General features: G+C 41.0%; 1 protein-coding gene across 3 annotated transcripts; it reads right to left on the bottom strand.

Moving 5' to 3' along the window:
• Positions 1-648: 648 nt before the first annotated feature.
• On the bottom strand, positions 649-21,708 carry stag2b (STAG2 cohesin complex component b). 3 transcript variants are annotated; one of them, XM_084550129.1, is made up of 34 exons: positions 21,528-21,708; positions 19,331-19,458; positions 19,161-19,242; positions 18,872-19,015; positions 18,680-18,776; positions 18,451-18,527; positions 18,051-18,255; positions 16,930-17,081; positions 16,018-16,091; positions 15,795-15,918; positions 15,336-15,434; positions 15,124-15,203; positions 14,853-14,960; positions 14,520-14,631; positions 14,279-14,396; positions 14,078-14,181; positions 13,288-13,380; positions 13,106-13,195; positions 12,398-12,601; positions 11,657-11,727; positions 11,454-11,541; positions 11,280-11,360; positions 11,090-11,182; positions 10,478-10,652; positions 10,233-10,372; positions 9,971-10,072; positions 9,724-9,872; positions 8,087-8,215; positions 7,578-7,804; positions 6,664-6,883; positions 5,314-5,421; positions 5,090-5,219; positions 3,637-3,714; positions 649-2,551 (listed from the first exon to the last, which is right to left on the bottom strand). In XM_084550129.1, exons 2-34 carry the CDS (start codon positions 19,372-19,374, stop codon positions 2,528-2,530), a joined length of 3,822 nt encoding a protein of 1,273 aa, XP_084406255.1. In that variant the 5' UTR covers positions 19,375-19,458; positions 21,528-21,708; the 3' UTR covers positions 649-2,527. The 3 variants fall into 3 exon arrangements, with proteins under 3 accessions (XP_084406255.1, XP_084406257.1, XP_084406256.1); XM_084550131.1 differs by having other exon boundaries at positions 5,090-5,216; XM_084550130.1 differs by lacking the exon at positions 21,528-21,708 and adding an exon at positions 21,172-21,252.
• Between the last annotated feature and the right edge of the window lie 899 nt (positions 21,709-22,607).

The following is a 22,607-nucleotide window of genomic DNA, read 5'->3' as shown; positions in this document are numbered from 1 at the left end:
GCATGAATAGGTGGTTACAAAAAGAAAAAGAAAAAAAAAAAACTGCAGAGGAAAGTGGTTTTCTGCACATTATGCTGACGGCCCGGCGCGTGACAAGCAGACTGACGTAGTGATAGATGAGCCTCCTCATGTATTACAAGCTGGACATGAAGGGAGCTCTCGCCCGCATTGATCTGAGCAGCTCTTTATTAACCATGCACTTAACACAGAAGTCTGTGTCGCTTTCATCCTTTCTTCTGCTACCTCGTGTCCTCACTTTTATCATTACAGCAACTATGGCGGCCTTTGTCTCCACACGGCATTACTCTTGGTGAAATGGGCTCTTTTGATAGTAAACACAAATGCGAGAGCTGTCACATACAGATATATGTGCTTTGAGATAGACTCAGGATACATATTCATAAGCTTTTCGACAAAGTTAAAAGGAGACATAGATTACAAAAGGCTGACACCATGTACAGCCAGAACAATGCCATCGTCTTGGACTACACTGCCCCCACGTGGCTTGAAGGTGAATAACTTAAGTGTCACCTTAAATGGACTACATTTCACTTAAATAAGAAAAAAAGGTTGCGATATATATCGTGCAGGATTAATACTTTTGGTTCAAAACGTTGTTGCGATCAAAAGTAAAAAGTACCACAGATGAAATGTGTTGATTTTTATTCAAAAGTTACTGTCTCCAGACAAGTACAAATCAGAAAACAGAGTGACTGAAAGAGGATGGGATAATAGACAACAACTCAGAGTGTAGGCAAGAGTGCAGAAAAACAAAAAAGTAAAACACAGAAATGGCCAAAAAAGGAAGGAAAGAAATTAAATTTGTATATATACACATGATCTAATAAGAATTTATACCGATGTAGTGGTAAGTAACAAACAATAAACAGTACGTTTTCCTTAAAAGAATTTTCTTTTTTTTTCTTTTTTTTATACTTACATAAAATAATTAGGCAAAACACATATAGGCTGTTTATCTACTTTATCACATTACATCTGACCACCTCATATTTCATGTTCTAAGAAGCCAATTATCCACCTCTAAACATGACTGATCCTCTGACATGGAAGATTACTGTGAGTAAAGGTGACCTCCACAAGCATGTTTAAGGCTTAAGCATGGAATGACTACAAAATAAAAACCTCAGTAGACAAAACAGTTCCTTAAAACTTGTGTATGACAAATATGTCAAAATCTAAGCTTTGTCTAGCTGCCACAGCGCTGCTGAATAACTTTCATCTTCAGTATTGTTTGAATGACTACCTTACAGTTTTATCTATAAGTATTTTTGTGACAGGACCTTTCATGTTGAGAAAACCTTAAAGCTGAATTTCACAAGTCTTTTCATTAGTTTTATCCAAACTAATTTACATGTAGGAAAAAAGGTAGAAACCCGAAGACATTATCAAGACAAAAAGAAAAAAAAAAATAAACAAAAAACATAAAAATACAAGTTTAAAAATCTTCCTTGATGCATGGCTTCACATGCTTTCTTTTTTTTTTTTTTTTTTTTTAAGTTTTACTTACACGTTTCTCAAACTTTGTGACTGGTTGAAAAGTTGAAAATAAGAAAAACCAAAAGCACATATATAAAATCAGCACCGATTCATATATAACTTTTATTTAAAATGTAGAGATACCCATTTCAACATTATGCTGCTGGATTTGAAAAGAAAAGCGTGGGGGGGTTTTCTTTGACCGAGCTGCTATCTTCCAGAGCCCACACAGTGGTACTACTGGGATAAAACTCATTCTGGGCTGGGACATATTTCTCGTACATGACAGTTAAGGGAGTGATCCAAATCTTGGGGTAAGCTCTAGGACTCACTGCTGAACAGTGTGGTGCGTTCAGTGGACTCTAGGAATCTTCACAGCATAAAGGGATCTTGACTGATTCTACGTGACATTATCACCATCTTAACCACCAGTGGTTATCAGGGCCTCAACGCAGGCCCAACAACAGGGAGAAGAAACTTAAGAGACAGAGGGAAGGAGGGGAAGAAAAAAAGGGCACATAAAGAAACATAAAGACCTCCATCCACTTGGCTAACACAGTACAAGCAAGCTACTATAGTCCGTTTATAAATTACTACTTCACACCTGGTAACTTACTACAATTGTAAAAAGGGTTAGACATAAAAAAAAAAAATGTTTCTTAAGTTAAACACACCAATTCATCCCCGTTTTAAAAAAAGGAAAAAAAAAAAAGAAGCTATTATTGATTTTTCTTCAGACACGTCTCATTTCTAATAGGTTTGGAAGTGGCCTGTTGCACTATTTCTGAACAGGAAGAGCTTACCCAAGATTATAAAAGTAAATATTTGAAACAAAGTCCTCTCTGAGCAAGCAACACTGAGTGTGGGTTGTCATTGGTCCACGTGGAGTACAAGCCAGAATCATGTTTTTTTTTTTGTTTTATTTTTGCTTTTTCTTACAGAAACCACTTCTGTTTTCGCACCTAAAATTCTCTTTAAATACAAAGCGCCTCTTCTGTTATCCCAGCGTCAAAATCATCTGGATATTAGCTTAAAACATGGACACTCCGAGGACCTAGAGGGAAGCAAAGAAAATGTTAACGACCCATTATGAAATCAAAAGATGTCATCTATGATTGATATCGGAAAATGGATTCGAATGACATAATTCCTATATTATTATACTGTATACTTATCGAAATACAAGGCTCATATTTGGCTACAATGAAACTGAACAAAGCAATCTACTCTGAAGATTAATATACAGCCCGACTGTTTCTTTCTGGTTGAAATTACAATTTGGAAAAAGGTAGCGGAATAGCTGCCAAATTCACACCACACTGAGTATACTTCACATTCTGTTTCTAATCTCAGTATATAATGTCATCTGCCGCCGCCACATTATAGCACTGTGGGTAAAGTAATTTACTGTGGGAAATTTGGATCTGAGGCGGGCTTGTGTGGAGCTGCGGTGTGGTGGCTTGTTTCAAGTGGCGAAAGCTGAAGAAATACGTCGCATGTCGATTCTCTGCTCAGAAAAAGAAACCCGCAGTGAAACAGGACGCTAAGCATATAGCTAGGAGAAGGCTGTCCCATGTTTTGATTACATATGCGCCTTTTTGTGTGATCAGAAATGATTTACAGTTGATAAAACGTTCACACGGTGCTCAATTGAATCCTGCATTTTAAAGCCAAGTTCAAGAACAAACCCTACGGCAAAATCCTGGGGAGGGGTTTAAGGTTGTGACACGATGTAGCAAGAATTTAAAGCTGGCCATGCTGTCTGAAATAAAAGTGTTTACCCAGGCATTAATGGCTGCTCTGTGACCAAAAAGAAATGTTGCACTTGGCTGCAGGCTGGTCAGCTGTACTCGTCTAAATGTTTTGCACAGCCTCCCCAAATGCCCAAATACAACATACTAGCAAGTGATCCATGTAATGTGACTGGTCTTGAGCCAACTCTTTTTTGATTTACTGCAGAACGGTTCCACAACCGTTGAGAAGTAGATCTAATTTCACAGCAGATTCATCACAAGCCGCGTCACTCTATATTATGAAAACACAGTTTGTGTGTTTGTATGGCTACGTGTAACAGCAGCGTATATCTGAATTTGGAGTACGCCATCAACCTAGTCTTAGCGTAGTATAGATGCCCCTTACCGATTCATCCATGATAGAAGCAGGGTCAAAGTAGTCCGGCTTGAGCTCAGATCTCTCACGACGGTTCTTAGAAGGCGGCTGGAAGACAAAGATGGCACATTTATAAGAGATACTCCAGGAACTGCTCTTGCTTCACTCAATGATTTTTCCTTATACAACAAAAGTATTGAGATATCATAGTTTTTTTTCGCAACACTAAAAAAAAATTAACAATTTCAGCAGATAGTTGTTGCATTTAACTGACTGGGGCAGCTGTACAATTTTCTGGTTGATTCAACATGACATTTGGAGCCTGTCTCATTGAGTCCAGCTCTAGTGTAAGCATCCAAAATAGACATTTGTCTCGGATGCAATTTTCTTCTGGCTTTACACTCATCATACACGGTTCTGTGGTGTTGGCGTGAATGGTCAAATAAATATGCCATGTTGCCTCATGTTGTACCAACAGTTGCAAGGCACTGTCGACAGAGTACACGTCTCAGCTTTTTAAAACCAAAACTCAGATATAGCCTTCCTCCGATCCAAGATTTTTTTTTCTTCCTCCCATTTCTATGCAGCAAGTTACATGTAGAAGATTAATGCTAAACAAATAAAGCTTTATTATAGAAAAATAGGCATTGTATGCATTTAAAAAAAGGAAAATATTATGGTGTTGGTCATGAATTTTAGTTTTTAGGTCTAATTAAAACTAAATCGAATAACAAAACTGTGAAAGGAGTCTGTCAAAGTGTGAAAGATATTAAGTAGGCGGACAGCAGTGTTTGGCCAACGATGCTCAGTGACAAGAGCTGATTTGTCTCCAAGGATATTAACAACAAATTACTTGATTACTGGTCTTGAGATTTGCCAGCATCAGTGCCTAAAATATATAAAAAAAAAAAAACAAAAAAAAAACAGATGGTGCAAATAAAAATCACAAATAAAATGTGCTTTCACTGCCCAATCCCCATCACGTTGGCTCCATGAGGCAGCTCGTGTTTTTGTTAAGCTTTACAACCAAGATGGAGCTGTTGACTGTCTGCCACGGATGAGGACAGAAATAACGTGTTGAGTTTGCTTTTCTTTTATTTAATTGGATCTTGTGGTTGTTTGGCCAGAGCTCACATGGGTTGAGCCACTAATGTCTACAGCAACTTTACTTGGTGTTTTAAAAACCGATGGTTTCTAATTTAATTTGATGTTCTGACATTGTTCACGGTGATTCGGGCATGGGAATCGAACTAAAGGGGATGAGAATGCAAATGTGTTTGGAAGTGGTAAACAAAAACAAGATAGAGACTAGAGTACAGCACCTGACATTTGGGACTTTCATATCAAAATATTCAAGAGTTCATTTGTGAATGGGACATGACCTTTTGTCTAATTTCAAAAACCTGGGCACGACACTCCTGTACACTATCAGAAACCTTTAGTCAAGTATAACTTCACGAAAGCACAGTGACGTGTATCTCACCAGATCAATGTCCATGGTGTCAAAGTCCATGCCTTCATTGAGGTCATCCATGCGACCTTCAGATGACATCATCACATCCTCCACAATTGGCTCTTCATCCTCCTCCATAAGCCCAGTGCCGCGACGACTGCTAAACAAACCATTTCATGATTAGTGGTGTGTACTTATGATAAAGATTTTTTTTCATGCACCTCTATGTGCCGGTGTGTGTGTGTGTGTCTTACATAGCATGCTGCAGATTGGTCCTGAGCTTGGCATAGTTCATGGCTCTTTCTTGCTGCTGGCGTGCCTCTTCTTGCTGTCTCTGAGCCAGCATCCACGTCACCTGCGGACTAAATGCACAAAACAACATTAATCAGTCATGTTTTTAATCCACATGTGTCTGGCGTTTTGAACAGAGGTAACATAAGGAAGCCAGATAAAAGTAAATTGCCCTCTGGCCTGGTGCCTGTGAAAAGTCAGGGTGGATAAATAAACTAGTCACTCACTGTCCCAGTAGGGCCAACACTTGGCAAGCTGTTAAGTACAAGCATTTTGCTACCATTTGCCCTCAAAATTAATAGCATGCAAATGGGAAATTACACTGAACCTCGTCCTAATGCGTTCTGGCTCATTCCAGTCGGGTCCCATTCTCAGAGACTATGTGATCCACTGAACTGAATGATGGCCTGGACATGTGCCTAGATATACTGTATTTATAAAAAAGCCTGTGGTGTGAAGCCTTAGGATGCGCTGAAATAACAGACAGTTAATTTAAATTCAATGGCCATTAAAGTCTTTTGCAAATGCTGGGTCAACAAAGCAGAGGGGCAGGAGAAAAGCAAATGTTCATGAGTTTATGAGCGCTTTGAGGTGCTTCCCGTGAGCGGTTGCCACGGCAGCTAATTTCCATCGGAAGCAGGATGGTGCATCCAATTCAAACTGCTGTGGTTTTAGACTAACTCCAATTCAAGGAGCCTGTGCGCCACATGCTGCCGTTACTCACTATAAACCATGTATAATCTCAGCACAAACAGACTAAACCTCAAGGAGGAAAACGTTACTACCATGACAAGTTCTGCAAACGAATATTAAAACGGTAGTTATTGTCAGTCCAAATAACCAGACTTTGAATTTGATGTTGCTTACAGACGGTTTCTCTCCATTGGTCCAATTCAGTTTAATGATTTAGAAGACAATATATATACATCAGCTCTAGTGTAATTTTTCTCGCCGTTATCTGTGGTATCCACGATCACATAGCAGAACAACCATCATAAAGTCAGACGGCAGTGGTGGCAATGTTTACACCTCAATGAATGGAGGCAGCAGCAGCAAAAGCTTGCAGTGTGAAAGCAAGTGACAAATGTTTGATGGTGTACACCGTGGGGCTGTAACATTTAAATACTTATTACTCTGCACCGAGGGAAACTGATTTACATGAAGACAAAATACCGATTGAAAAAAACACCCATAAAAAATGTAAAATTATGCAATCTTCTAATTTCACCCTTTTTAAACTCTCGTAACAAGTATTGTATTGAATTGTGAACAAAGTGCAACAGTTAAGAAATGCATGCAGTACTGATACATACTTGTAATCTATGGGTGTCTGGTGGTGCTGAGGCGTCTGTTGATGGTGCTGCGGATGTTGATGGGTCTGTTGCTGGTCGTGAGGGAGGGCATACGCCCCCATGTAGCTGTCATCACGACCCCGCTTAGGGTCTCGCATGGCAGTGGAGGTGAGGTGGGGGGATGGCAACATGACTGGGGTCTGCATGCTCTGCTGCCACACCTCGCCGCTGCTGCTCTCCTCTGAAAGGTAAGGGCCAAATGTTAGGCAAACCGGCAACAAAAAAAGCACTCGTCTTTTGTTATGCATTTTGCCCTGGTGAGCAATTTCCTTCCTCAAGCCCTTAACCATGATCAGACATGAGTTTGAAAGCTAACTGTGAGCAAATGTAGGGCTTCTCACAGACAGTGACTGAATATGGAATTCAGTACTGAGTGCAAATGACACAACAAGCAAATGGGGTCGCAGAAGTCCCTGAGAGTACAAATAAATGTGTTGTAAATGACAGATATTTCATCTAACACTTGATATTCTAGAGACATCCTTGGTCATGAAGAGATCTGTAGAAAACACAGACCCTGTGGGACAGCCACGGAGTAGTGCGACTCTTTCCTACCATCTGCTGTTTAATCTCCTCACCCATCAGCTTGACTGGCTGAGCCAGGCTGGTTGGAACACATCTGGGTTAATCTGGGCTCCAGATGGGTTTTTTGTAACATCCCGACAGTGCCAGTGCCACAATGTGTGTGGTTTTCACGAAGACATACTCTCCTTCTGTGTGAACTATTTGAACTTTATATTAAAAAGAAAACTGCTGATGTCCACTTTCAAAGCTTTTAAACCAAACTGAAGACACTGAAATTTTTGCCGAAGTGTGAGTAAACTAAGAATACCCCATTATTAATGATTTCTTTTGCACTCTTGAGAGTGGGATACCTTCTGGCAGTTTCCTCTTGGCTGCTGAGGTTCCAGCTGTAGCAGCAGGAGGCTTAATCTTCTTGGAGCGAATGGAAGAACCTCTGCTTGAGTAGCCACTCATCACAGACATGGTATCGTCATCACCACCAGCCTGCAGGGAGTTCCTGTAGGAGATCAGGGGAAGCCAGCAGTCCTCTCGCTGCAGGGCCATCTGGAACGTCATGAAGCGCTCCAGGTACATGTGGCTGGGAAGAAGATGGAGGTCACATGGACAAGATGAATAAACTCATGCTTCCAGAGGACAAACTTTACACATGAAACCAGGTGCACATTCCAACTGAAGCATAAAAAAAGCCTCACTCACTCACTCACTCACTCACTCACACACTCACACACTCACACACTCACACACTCACACACCCAGCAGAAACACCAGTTGCACCAGTTGTCACAAACACCTGTTGCACTGAGCCACTGAAACTTCCCACCAGAAAGCTCAGTAAGAAAAAAAAAAAAAAAAAACTTACACAGTCCTCTTGTCTTGTCTCATAAGCTTAGAGGAGAACTCGCTAAGGATGTCCAAGAAAGCCAAGTTGAGGGGAGGGCCTCCTTCTCCCTGGGGACTAGGGTCCTTAAATGCAAACTCGATACCATCCCTGAGAGATACGAGAGACAGAGGGGAATAAGAGGACACCATCAGCAGAGATTAGGAACACCGTAGGACACCATACCATAACTAATATTAATGTTTTTTTATCAAAACTGCTCAAATTGTTTTTCAACATTTACAGATCCACTCATATTTGAAGACATACAAGAATACTTTACTTTCAGCATGTGCTCTTTATATTTAATCATTTAAATTAAATTACACTTCTCCTTGCCTCCCTCACAACAAACACATTTAATTCCAAACGGTTAACTACTGGATAAAACAGCAGCACCATTTTCAATGTATGTGCAATGCAGGCTCATACGGCTTCAACCAGCACACTTGCGTAAGTTTAGGTATCTGTGGATAACTGGAGTGCCTTCAGACTAATGCAAACCTTGCTTCTTACATCAGAAGTAAGTCGCAGGTGGCTTAATCGACAAATTGCATCAAGGTGATTTTGTTTAATCACATATGAGTAAGGCAAATACAGGGTATGCACAGAAGTCACTTGTTCATGCAACACTACTATTCTGAACAGCAATTTGAAGCCAAAAATATCCAATGCAGCTGCAACGAATGGCATCCAAAATACCTTGCGAAACAGATTTCATTACTATTGCTGTACATGTTCTCCTGTCTGTGTCACCTGTTCTTTGACGGCTGTGTTGACATGTAGCACATCATGCAGAATGCATAGATGCAGAATGCATAGAAACACGTCTCCTGCAGCACCATTTTTTCAATGTATGTGCAATGCAGGCTCAGCTTCAACCATCACACTTGTGTATGTTTCATACTTAACCAGGGCTGACTTCCAAAGTCGTAATAGTATGGACACAAATAAGGCTCACAGGAAACAAGCCTTAAAGAAAACTTCAGCTTTCCTATGGTTGGCATGTTTTTCAACACTTGAAAGCTTGCTGCACACCTGCCACATACCATTACAAAGTATGCCCATTTGTCACACGAGTGTTGGGCAAAACCGAACGAACATAGCACATTCTCTGGCTTCACTGGAACTTGTGTGAGATTTTAGTCCAAGACTTCACACGAAGGAAACAAAGCTGTGATGGCTGAGGAACGTGCGATAAACAATACAGTTCCCTTTTACTATTAAACACTATTTAGACACAACATAGAGCTAGTGGGGAAAAACATGATTGAGGAGAAGTGTGTTTCTGACCTTGTATTTTATCTGTATAAGAGCACAAGTAACACTTTATATGAGTGCATACGTTACTTATACCATACACTGCAAAAGCAAAAGAGCAGTTTTGCTGATATGGCACTTTATTTATTTTTTTACTAACATATTTTCATTGAATGGGAATAAGCTAAACTGCAAAATGTCATCACTCAAGCCACTCCAAACTCTAGAGAAAAAGAAACAAGGCAAAAGAAAATACAGTATTCAAAGAGTAATTTGTCTCAACATGACAAGTTCCCAAACGCAAAGCTAAAAGTGTAACAAGAGCGGAGCAAACCACCGAGAGCATAATAAAGCCTTACTTGTGCAGCATAGCTATGGCATCTCTGGTTTTGACTTGGTCAAGACCGAAGGTTAGAGAAAAGCGACGGGCCAACTCTTTGATTCCGCAGAACGCAGAGGAGGAGCGATCAAACCCATGGCCCAGTTCAGACAGCATTTCATTGAACAGCTACCAGAAAAGAGAGACATGGCAAATTAGATAAACAACATCCTAAACATTACTGAATTAATTAATGAGTGAGTGAGCCAGAGTGTGTGTGCACTGACCTGCTGCAGACTGAGGATGAGCGTCTTGGCACATTGTATCTTATCAATTTGCCGTGTCTTACTCATTGTCTCCTTGATGATGTCACCGTAATCATTGTAATACTGTTAAAAAAAAAATAACACAAGTGGACGATGATGAATTTTATCTGTGTGTACGTGACTATATGCTGATTTGCATTTTTAATAATCACACAGGGCATTCCTGCAACAGCATATGGTTAAAACAAATGGATATAATATACAATTTCTTCATTTTACTTACCCGCATGTACTGTTTGAAGATGTCGGCTCCCGTTTTCATTTCTACCACACAGTAGATGATGAGTTTACAGTAGGCAGCAAGGAGGTTTCTCCTCTTGTGCAGAGCTTCAATCTTTACTGCTTCATCATCCTGTTGCCCATCTGAGATTACATAAAAAAAAAAAAAAAAAAAGGATTTGAAAATCTATTAATTTACTTGCCGTGGCCATTAGAGATGCACTAGGTCTGCATTATTTGCATTTGTACCTGTGCTATTCGTGTCATCATCCTGGTCGATGAATACATGGTTCAGTATGAAGGAGAGCAGTTCAGACTGCAGCGAGTCGTCAGGTGAATAAACCAGGGGCTCCAGGTGTTCCCTGCCCCCGGACACCATCTGGTGGCTGAAGATGAGCAGGAGATCACACAGGATGGTGAATGCCTGTGGGAGAAAAGGAACGAGAGCAAAAAGTTAATAAAAACTTTGCGTGTTATGCAAATGCCTTCTTCCTAAATAGACATCTGTAGATAACTGGAGAGCCTTTAGACTAATGCAAACCTTACTTCATAGATTAGAAGCCGCAGATGGCTTCATCGCCAAATTGGATCAAAGTGATTTTGTTTTTAACACATATGAATAAGGCACACACAGAAACACAGGGTATGCACTGACAGCACTTGTTCATGCAACACCACTATTCTTAACAGCAATTTGAAGCCAAAAATATCCACTGCAGCTGTAACGAATGGCATCCAAACTACCTTGCGAAACAGTTAAAGGGCGTTCTCTGTTTTACTCGTTATCTCTTGATTTGCTTTTCAGCAGATTTTATTATTATTGCTACACATGGATATTTGTTGTTCTCCTGTCGGCGTCACCTGCTCTTTGACGGCTGTGTTGACATTTGTGAGGTAGCGCTGACACATCATGCAGAATGCCCTCATCTGCTTCCTCAGGGTCACCATATCATCCTGAAAGTCAAGAATTTATTTTGACATCACACTTCCACTGATCCAAATGTGCTGAAATGGGGCAGAACAGAGGCGATGATGACAGCTTAGGTCTCACCTTTCTCGAGCTGCCCTCAGATGACTTTGCCAGGTGCCACAGGATCACGTAGTGGGTACACTGCAGTGAATGGATGACTATCTGCTCGTGAGAAGAAAAGAATGTATGGGTTATGTGTACTACTATTACTCATATTCTCCGCCTGTGAGTCATAACATAGGCGTATTTATTCACCTGCTCAGGCATGTCTCCATTCTCGATGCCCGTGTTGAGCAGCTTGAAGTTGCTGGTAAAGAGATCCCACCCTGACAGGTCATGTGCACTACAACAAAGATGATAATGTCTTTGTCAGTGTCACACAAACATTGGTGTAATTGGAAGGGGTGCGGGTGAAGCAAAAGGGAGTACGTGACGTGAATGTAAGAATAATTTCGTACTTGTGAAATGCTGTGATCCTCTTCAGAGTCGACAAAACCTGATAAGCATCATCTTCATCGGCATCTTCACCCTGGAGAAAGAAATTGTTCAGGTGTGATTTCACGGATGTGGGTGTGTAATTCATCTGACAGAGACAAAAGTTTTCAGGTGCTGCATAAAAACTGGAATAATCTCAGAGTACTGGTATGGTTTCACAATACACAAGTTGTCTGAGACGTTTCCTCTGCACGTTAAATTCAGTACAGAGCAGGTCAGTGGCTGGTATGTGTGTGGAGGAGGGGTCTGTGGGGGAGGTGGCTTTGGGGAGGGAAGGGATAAATAATCTCACTGTGTTCGAATGTTTTCGGGAGCAACAGGAAAAACAACACAAGCACAACATTGTTCGAGACGTGGAAATATATTTCCAATTCCTAATGAGGCCATGGCGTAGTAAATTAGACCCTGGCGGCGTCCATAGTATTAACATTGCATGGGAAACCCTGAATTGAGATACGAGTATAGCCAATTTAATGGTCTATATAAAACAACTGAGGTGTTTTGTAGTGGTTACAATAACAATAGGTAAAGAGAAGCTTATTGTTAAGACAGTGTTTATACGGTTTGATTTGCTTTCACTTTATTTTATTAATATGACAATTGAAGAGATTATTATGTGGCTGTAGACTAGCACCTTTTTCAGCTCACTTGACCAAAGCAGGCAATGAACAGCATGATTTGTGCACACTCTCACTCACTCCTACCTCTTGTAGAAAATCCTCCAGTAGCCTGTTGAACTTGTCCACCAGCTCATCCAGCAGCTGAGAGCGGGCTATGTCTACCCTGTTAAAGATTGTGAACTCCTCATTGCAGAGGGCATGGTAGGTCTTGGAGCAGGACTCCAAAACCTCAGTGTCTGTGTGCTTCTCCACAATTTCTCGGATCTGACGCAGCAGAGCATCCAGGTGCTGGAGTGGAGAGAGCGACAGATAGACGCAATGTGTGATTAAAGGTAACAAGTATTACAAAGTTTTATTAGATGTAATACACTCATCGAGACGTAATTGGCTTTGTCAGAACAACCAGACTAATTTTCAATGTATGTGCAATGCGTGCTCATATGGCTTCAACCATCACACATGTGCAAGTTTCCTACTGAACCAGGGCTGACTTCCAAAGTAGTATGGACACAAATAATGCTTGCAGGAAACATGCCTTAAAGAAACCTTCAGCTTTCCTGTGGTTAGCGTGTTTTTCAAAGCTTGAAAGCCTGCAGCACACCTGCCACATACCATTACACAGTTTACCAATGTAGGGCACAACCAGACAGACATAGTACTTTCTCTGGCTTCACTGGAACTTTTTAGTTTTTAGTTCAATTCTCCACACGAAAGAAACAAAGCTGTGATGCTGAGGAATGTGCGATAAACAATACAATAATTGGCGTTGCCAGATCCGCCGGATTGTCTTACCTTCTCCAGACGTCCTGTAGTATAAATTTCCAGGTCAAAGAACTGAGGCAGCTGCAACAAGTTAGTCGCCTGCTCTGCTTCCGTGCCATACTGGAGAACAAACATTAAAAGAAAAATTATATTTTGTTAAGCCTGAAGCCAATAAGAAAGTTCTTTATAGAATAAGAGTGGATGTTACATACCTTGGCCAGTAGAGGGGGCAAAGCCACAGCAAAAAGCTCTGTCATTCTGGTTTTATCATCCAGTTGGGTTTTCTTATCCTTAGCCGTCATAACCTGATCACAACATGCATGCAAGTTAGATGGCTGTCCACACAACTAGTTTGCATTCATGCCTGCAAGACGTCTACATGTTAAGCTTTTTAATTCTCAAAAAAGTTTACTATTTAACTACTCCACTTGGGGTTAAGTTTAACCTAAGGATTATCTGGTTTCTTTAGTCCAGTTGCTAGAGGCAGTTTTCTCCCACAACATTTCCTAAACAATTTAAGGAATAAAGTAAAACCCAGAACAGCCCTTTTGAACCCGATGTGTGTTACATAACCCAGCAGAGATGCTTATATATTTAAAAACCACAAGAAGCTCTGTTTAAGTCCAATCAGAACGAACTAAAGCAATTGGTGCAATTGGTATGGCATTGTCAATAAAATACTATTACCATCTCACCACCTTTGCCAATAAATCATGTGCTCATGACACATTACATAAGTATATTCAACCATGCATATAAACAATAATTTTCTAGTGTGTTAAATGTTGCAGACCACAACGGTCAGGAAAAGCAAAGAAGAAAGCAAAAGTTGAATATAATCAAATACACTCAGAGCCTGTGCTGGATAAGTTATTTAAAGATGCAAGCATGTACTCTGTATGTTTTCATTAACACAATGCCAGAAAATAAACACACTTGTTGTTTAACCAGTCTTGGTTTACTATTCAGTTCAACTATTCAAGGTGTGACCGTTACTCTTACCCTCTTGCCAGTTCCTCTTCCAACAGGTGGATGGCACTCAGCAGCCTGCCGTACAGTGCACAGCATGATTTCAATCAAGGCTGTCTCTTGTCTGTCTCTGAGAGCTACAAAAAAACAAACACAAAAACAATCAGGATAATCTGCAGAACAGCTGAATTGCATACCAGCACACAGGCGTGCAGGAAATGACCAGTGTCATACCTTCCTCTCCTGGCAATGGGTCATCTAGCAGTAAGCTGATCATACACTCCCAGTCTTTCAGTAGCTCTGCACCACATTCCCAGAGAGAGTCCACAAGGTAAGCTGCATGCTCATGGAGCTAAGGAGACAAGGGTTGACACAAATGAAGGATGGCTGATTGATTTACTTCTATATACTACTGGAAATGAAGAAAGACATGTTGCCTGAATGTGGGAATAGAATATGAAATGTGATAAAGTACCTCACTCTCCAGGAAGAAAAAGACAGTGGTCTTAATAAGGTTGGCATTGGGGCTTTGTCTGCCTCTCCTTTTAGGGGCACCTTCCTCCTCTGGTTCCCGCTGGCTGAACAACCTATGAGAATGTTTATCATTAGTTGGTTATCGCACAAAACACATCCCTACATTCACCCTACAGCTAACAAAGGACTTCTAAGCTACACTCTGAAACGACTCTCTTGTAACATTGTAAAAGACAGCGGCCATTGAGCAGGTTAACAAACTAGATTTATGAAGCTCCCAACAAAATGGCTGCAAGAATGAACTCAAGTAAAATCTGATTTGTGTCCGACATACTTCTTGAAGAGGAATTCTCCTGCTGCAATTGCAACCGGCCTGTGTGCTGAGTAAACCAAGTGATAGACACTCTCACAGTCCTCGGAGGTCAACACCTCATCCGTACTACTGCAGAGACACAAAACAAAGACAGTTACAAAGAGGTTGCCAGTTAGCAGATGTGCTTGATGTAACTCATAAAAACTGTGTGAAAGGGCTTGCCCTTGATGGACACTGTGTCTCAATGATACAAGGTACACGACATCAGATATTATCAAAAACAGCCACTTACTTCAAGACTAGCGTGAGGAGTTTGATTGCCTGTACTGCAACGTCATACTCTTTGTCAAGAGTCATGGAGACAATACGGTCCTGAGCAAAGAGAAAGATGGCAAAGTTAGTCCATTATAGAGTAATTAGTAATTCTGTTAGTGCAGTAAATATATGTGAATCTGAGGAAAGAAATAAAAGTTGCGCTTAAGTTGTCCAGCAGGTGGTGCTGACCTTGAATCGACTGGTGAAGAGTTCCAGTCTTGCGTTGAGTTCTCTGTTGTAGTAGAGGCCCTGCAGAGCTATCAGACACTTCAGACGTACCTCCCCTTGCTGGAATAGAGTTAGAAAGCAGCAGAAAGTATTACCAGTTATGCCAGACATCAAAAGCAATCAGGATCTACGAGAGTTCATAAGTAACATAAATAAGAAGAATTTAACCAGACAAATATATTATTCGTTGTAATCTCCAATTGGACCTGTCAATCAACAGGTTGCAATTCTGCGTTTTTTAAGTTCGGTGCCCACACTATGTTTACAAATGAGTCACTGATTGTGCCTTTAACAGCCCTGCACACCCACACAGATGTGTTTTTTGCTTACTTGGTCTGATTAGAAATCTATACAGTTGAAACCACACAAAGGCTCCAAAGGAAGTACAAAAGGAAATAAAGAATGCGCTGTATAGCCCACCTTATCATGCATTGTCCATCCCACATATTTCAGATAGCTGTCGTTGAGGAAGGCATCGCTATAGAGTTTCATCCACACTCCAATCTCTTCTATACAGATTGCCCTGATTTCTGCTATCGAATCACTGTTGGAACATAATATCATTAATTGTTTAACAAGTACAAGGAGAGCAGAATTAATCATCAGTTTTTTGATATCAGATGTCAGGAGTGTAAAGCTGTACCGATATCGATGAACAAACACTCCTTTGAATATTGCGTTCATCATGTTTTCAATCTCATCCTGATTTTCTTGGAGCTGAAATGAAGAGAATAAAATGTATGAGCACATTTAATTGGTCAAACAAACACCCTAACTGACATGACTGCCCTAGTGAGAGATGACCATGAGGCATTGTTAACATAATGAGACATATGTGACAGCCAACTATGCCACCATGCAGCGATGTGGCTGTACTGTGAACAAACAGATGGATGCCCGGTAGGACCTTTAGTTATATAACCTAATAAACTGACATGGCTAGCTGAATAGCTCTTGGCACCGCGGGTCCACCACCTACCGGGTGTTGCAATTGCTATTCATTAAAAACAGAAAAAGTATGGTCATAAGATGCAATCATTAACAACTGATTGGTCAGCAGCGATTGTGAGGCTACTGTGGGATTTATTTAGTTTTGTTGTTTTAATTCTGGCCCAAATTCATATGGTGGTATGAGGAAAAACAAACAAAGAACATCAGGTCTATTATGCTGTGCCACGAGGCACAACCAGTTACTGTTGCTCTACTGTTACTGTTCACTGGCAATATGCAAATGTATATTTTGGGAATCTCTGATTAGTCAGAACCACGGACGAAACGGTGGCCACGATTTTTCAAGCAATGCCTTTATTTTATATACGGGTTGTAATGCACGCATTTCACAATAGGGGATTCTCTGCCTATGCTCAACAAAAACCTTTCCAGTTTGGTGCATACCACAAAGGCTAACGAACCTCATTCGACATTACCTGCATGCGGCAGGAGATTTCCGTTAGAATTTGAAGCATCCGGTGTGTAAATGTATGTAAACGCAAAAGGAATGTGCTTAGGCAAGCTGCATTTCAAAACAAAGAAAGGAGATTGAGAGCACGCTCACCTCTTTGCGTTTTTGCAGGAGCAGCTCCAGCCTGTCGTTTGCCCTTTTAGCCACTATTTTATTCCTCTCTGCCTCATACTGGCGCTGTGTGTTGTCCATGTTGATGCTCAGGTTTAGAGCTACATTCACCAGTGCTGTCATCAGCTTCATTGCTGTCAAATATACAATAGCGTCAAGAAACAAGAGAACTCACCAAACTGTTAACAGCCTTAAAACTTCAAATATGCAAGTTGACACTTTGTATTTGTGCATGTTGCCAATGATGTGCAACATAAACCAGCCCCTGAGTAAGATGTAATCTTCAAAACAAAAACTAAGTATCCTACCCGTAACTTAATGTGAGAAACTGAAAGACTATTTGTATTTAGTATAAAATCTCCAGCTAATAAGACCTTGGATTCAGTCATGCTGGAAACAGGAAGTATATGAATAGTAACAGTCAAAATTTAACAGGAAAATATTTAAGACAACTGCCTAAGACCACCTGTGACAGCAAAACATAAGCACAATTAAAGCAGATTACTGTTAAAACGTGCGGTCAACAACCAAGACTCATTCCAAGACGGTGAATAATATACAGAGCAAATATTTTGTGGTGACACAAGGATTATTCTTTTTAAGTGTACTATGCTATTTCATAAACAATACTGGCTGTGTGTTCTGCATACCTCAGATTATTGTGGATCATATAATCTGCACCCACACCATGCCTCTGGTGCTTTATATTAGTGGATAAATCCATGTTTGCTGCTTACATGAATCATGAGTGCCCTTGTGTACATAACAACCCCAGCCAATGATGAAGAGAGAAGTGGCCTGCTCTTAGAAGCCTAAATGAGTTTTAACATTGATAGCACCCAACAAATCATAAAGTGTGCTGGTAAAATAAAATCCAACAACAACAGTTTGTGTACATACATAGTTAACATAATTCAAGATACTTTAGTAATCTTTAATACTATCTATAGGGCATTGAAACTGAAGGTAGTAGTGCAGTTACAAGAGTACCAGGAGTCTGATGCTTTCAAGTTGCCTACTTTCCCCACTCAGCCAACTAATCACAACTTACTGCAATTCCCCACTGACGTTTCAGTGTACTTCATAGACATGCTAAATCTTACCTCCCAGTGTTGAGGTGTGTCTGAAGGCTCGGACTTGCGAATCCGATAGTCCGGTGAGAAGGGAGATGACTGTGTCCATCATGTACTCATCATAGATGATACTGTATTGACACTGGCGCACTAGCACAAAAATGAATTCACAAAAGCTTGATTTGAACTTCTTCCACTGGGGCCCGGCTATGGTTAGAGGATAATCACCGCTGTCCTACAGAGGACACAGAAGGAAGAACACAACATTCAATACAATTCTGAAATACACCTACTATTAGCTGTTATCTCCACAAAGTTTGCTGTGCTTGGTAAATAAAATAATTCTGTAGGAATTTGACACTCAACCTAAAATGACACAGAAGAGACTTTGGGTGAATATGGTAACAATTACACTAATGAAGTAAGTTACCTCATCAAATTCTTCTGTCATTCGTCGGATGATTTCAGAGTTTTGCATGTTGCGAAACATTTCTCCGCTGACCACACCTGATAAACACAAAAGACAATTTATAAAGACGTCAAGAAGAAATATTCAGTGAGACCAGAGGGAGTGCTTTGTGGGACACACAAAACTAAAACATTTTCCTCAATACATTTTAAAACAGGCCGGTAAAGAGGATGCAGAGACACGTGCATACCTTTACATCCTGAGCACTGGATGAAGAAATTGATGAGATCTAGCAGTGCAACATCTCTGTCATGTTTGTAAGACTCAATCCAGTCATCAACAACAGACTGAAGGAAGATAGGAACAGATTAACAAAAATTAATAAAAAATGTAGACTGCATTAAAAAAAAAATCCAAATCTCAAAGAGCTTGCTGTTCTTACCTGCATTGCACTCCTGCCCAGCTTCACCACCTCAAACAGCATCATGTTTTCCATGCCATTCTCTTGGTGGTGGCCATTTAACCGGCCCGCTCCCTTCCCTCCTTTGCCCTTCTCCCCTGCTGCCTTCTTCCCCTTCTTTCCACCCTAGAAAGGCATAAAAAAACACAAATAGAATTACTACAAAAAGGTAAGGAACACAAAACTTACTTTATGCATGTCTCAAAAAAAAACATTTATGCACAAAACACACAGCACTGTTTTCCAAAAGGGCCATTTGCGCTTTCCGTACCTTTCCTTTAGTTGTATTTGCACTCCTTCCATCGAGATCCTCAGAGAAGTCTGTGTCTGAGGAGAATCGTGTGTCTGTATCCCTGGTAGACACAAGCAGAGACTAGAATGAAAACCCACATCCAACCACTACCGTAAACAGTAAAATAAAAAGTGGAAGCGGCTACTTACTGAGTAAAGGCGAACTCTGATGGTATTTCTGGTGCTGCTATCATTTCTGTAACATCTTCTGGATAACTTCAACTTACAAGTGGCTTGAGATCCTCAGAAAATATGAGACAGGAGAGGTCGCATGTGACCTAGAACATGGAACCGAATAATTTAGTTAACTACACATGACATGATGCTCATTACTGAAACACAGCAGCAGAAACATTTTTGCAAAACAAACACAAACATGCATGTGGGCATGTTTGTAAAAAAAATAAAAATAAATCACAGCCACTGTAGTGAGCAAATGTTTCTTTGCTGCCTTTGAGAGAAAAAAAAAAAAAGGTTTCACATGGTAACAGGGGGCGGACACAAGCGCTCCTGTCACGCTCACTGTGTAGCCATTGGCTCCCTCGCTTTCGCTGCTCCCCTCCGTTTACAGACAACGTCATGCCAGGAAGATTGGAGTATCTTCCTCAATGGCCAAATATGGCACTGCCCTATCCGCCCCATATACATGTCAACCAATCAAAAGGCAGTATCAACATCAACAAGATACTGCAGGCCACAGGGAAACTATTGCATGGTTGTGATGTGTAAATTAGTGGAACATACATCAAAGTGAAAAGCAGAAGTAACTTTTCAAATAAGAGCTGCCCCCCCTCCTCTTTGTAATTCAGAAGCAAATGCAAATGCCTCCTTAGCACCCAGTCAATAAAAGCACTTTGGAGACAATTGTTAAGCCTTAAAAAAAAAAAAAAAAAAAAAAAAAAAAGGGAATATGTAAACTCCACCCCATCATACACCGCGGGTGCAATAGACGCTTCTTTCAGGCGACTACAAGCATACACGATACACAACTGTGTCATTTTTAAATTATAATACGAGTAGTGAGTAGACTTTAAGGCAAACTATCTGATCCAAAACCGGTGTGACGTTAGTAAGAGGCTGCTTTCTAACAATATCCGGCAAATTATGGTTCATATATGCTAAACTGCGTGCTTACAGAATATTTATCACGAATAGACAATAATCTGTTTAAATGTTCCAATGCATTCGTAACACCGTAATGTTGTCTCATTCAATATAAGCCCTACATATGTGCAGTAGTCACTACGACTGTAAGTTTATGAATCTGGTAATGAGCCCATTTCCTTGATAGTGAGGGGGGTACTGCTCGACAAGACGACAGGAATCTATGGGTGTAGACTGAAAAAGTGGCGCCAAATCGTGCAGTGTATCTGATAAACTTCTAACCGCGATGCGATACTATGAGATCTTAGATAAATTGAAAATGTATAACCCAACGGCGTGGTTTCCCGTAAGACAACTCTGCCACCAACTACCGGCTCCGTTCCCTCCAACAAAGCCGCCATGGCTGCGCTCTTCGTCGGCTCCTGTCAAAATTGACACCGGTGCGCCGCTGGTGCTAGCATCGATAGCTAAGTTAACCGAGGGTTTTGGCGTCTTTTCCCAGCGTCAGCTAGTAGAAATTTAATGAAGCAAGCATGCACTATTTAGTGCAAACAAACTCAAATGGGCTGGACACGAAGGACGACAAACCATTACAATAAATTATTATTAAATTTCGAGAACACACCGGCGTTTACTAACGCTGTAATACTTACACCATAATAACAAAACAACGCAAGCCCTACTGTACTAGCACAAGCTAACATTAGCTAGTGCACACTAACGCTAGTCGATAATGTTACCATGGGCATTAACTACCTACTGTCTTTACATCAGTCGTACACGGAGCTCGTCCGACAACGAAGCAAGTAATAACAGATTTGCTACAATTAACAAGGTGGAAATAACTCCCACTAGTTAGCTTCGCTAACAGCTAATGCTAACGTTACCTAAAAAAACATCACGTCCTTGCGTCCTCCATCTTGCCTCGGGAGTTCCAGCACCGTATTGCATAAGCAACAAACACTTTGTTTACAAATATATAAAGTGCAACTAAGTCAATTGAAACAATAAAACGTCCCCTTCAGTTGCAAACTATATATTTTGCGTCGCGGTGGCAAAAATCCATTTCGTTAGCTTGCTAACAACCGAAGTAGCTATGTACCGCGAGCTAGCGAAGCGACTTGGTTCAGGCAGACATCCGCGCTCCTGGCTCATCTAAAGCTAGCCAGGCTAGCGAGACAGCTAGCAAAATACAAATCAACTAAGTTCCAGATAGCTCTCCGCCATTTTACAGCTAACTTACCTTGTTGTAAAATGTAGTCCCGGTAGAATCGTAACTTTTACTATTCTTATACAGCCTCCGTCTGAATTCCGCTACAATTGTGTAAAAAGAGTTTAAAAGTCGCGGTCAGAGGCGGTTTCGGACGTTCTCTCACCCCGCTTGCTCCGTAGTTCGGTTTGTTGTTTCGACGACCTGGGAGGAGGAAATCCTGGTGCAGAGCTACCACCTAGCGGCCACAATGCTCGCATTAGATACACTGTTGAGAACCTGACATCTAGTGGCAGCTGCCGAGTACTGCACCTCATTGCTGCCGCCACAGCGCTATGTGGTGCGCCTCTTGTTGCACACTTATAAGGGAATCACCGGGAGAAATAGCACTAATCCAGGAGGTTTGCACTTCCTGCTCATCATGAAGCAGTTTTAAAGAAATGCTTATAGGCGCCATATCCAAAAAGACTGCTGCAAACGTCCCCCACCATCACTTACTGCTCAGCATTTGAGATATAACCTAATTTTAAACAGAGTTTATCTGAATCCACTGTGTGACACATGGAATGCAATTCATCCTCAACCCTGACCCTATTCATGTTTCTCGACAGAAATGAGTCAATCTCACACACTAACAATCTGAATATCAATGTATCAACCCATTCATATACTATTTATAGTGAAATATGTGGAGTATTCATCCAGATACTGAATGCAAGCTACTGTTAGGGATCAATGCTTTTGTGATTTTTAATGAAAATACATTCATTCATTCATTCATCTTTTGTACCCGCTTATTCCTGTTAAGGGTCGCGGGGGTCTGCTGGAGCCTATCCCAGCTGTCATCGGGCGAGAGGCGGGGGTACACCCTGGACAGGTCGCCAGTCTATCGCAGGCCCAACACACAGAGACAGACAACCATTCACACGCACACCTATAGCCAATTTAGAATCACCAATTAACCTAATGAGCATGTCTTTGGACGGTGGGAGGAAGCTGGAGTACCTGGAGAGAACCCACGCAGACACAGGGAGAACATGCAAACTCCACACAGAAAGGCCCAGTCGGCCAATGAAAATACAAAAAAAATAATAATAATACAGTTTCATTTGG

This window comes from Chelon labrosus, assembly GCF_963514085.1.
Source record: "Chelon labrosus genome assembly, chromosome: 8".
Lineage (NCBI taxonomy): Eukaryota > Metazoa > Chordata > Actinopteri > Mugiliformes > Mugilidae > Chelon > Chelon labrosus.
Note: the sequence above shows the minus strand (reverse complement) of the source record. Positions and strands in the feature narration are given on the sequence as shown.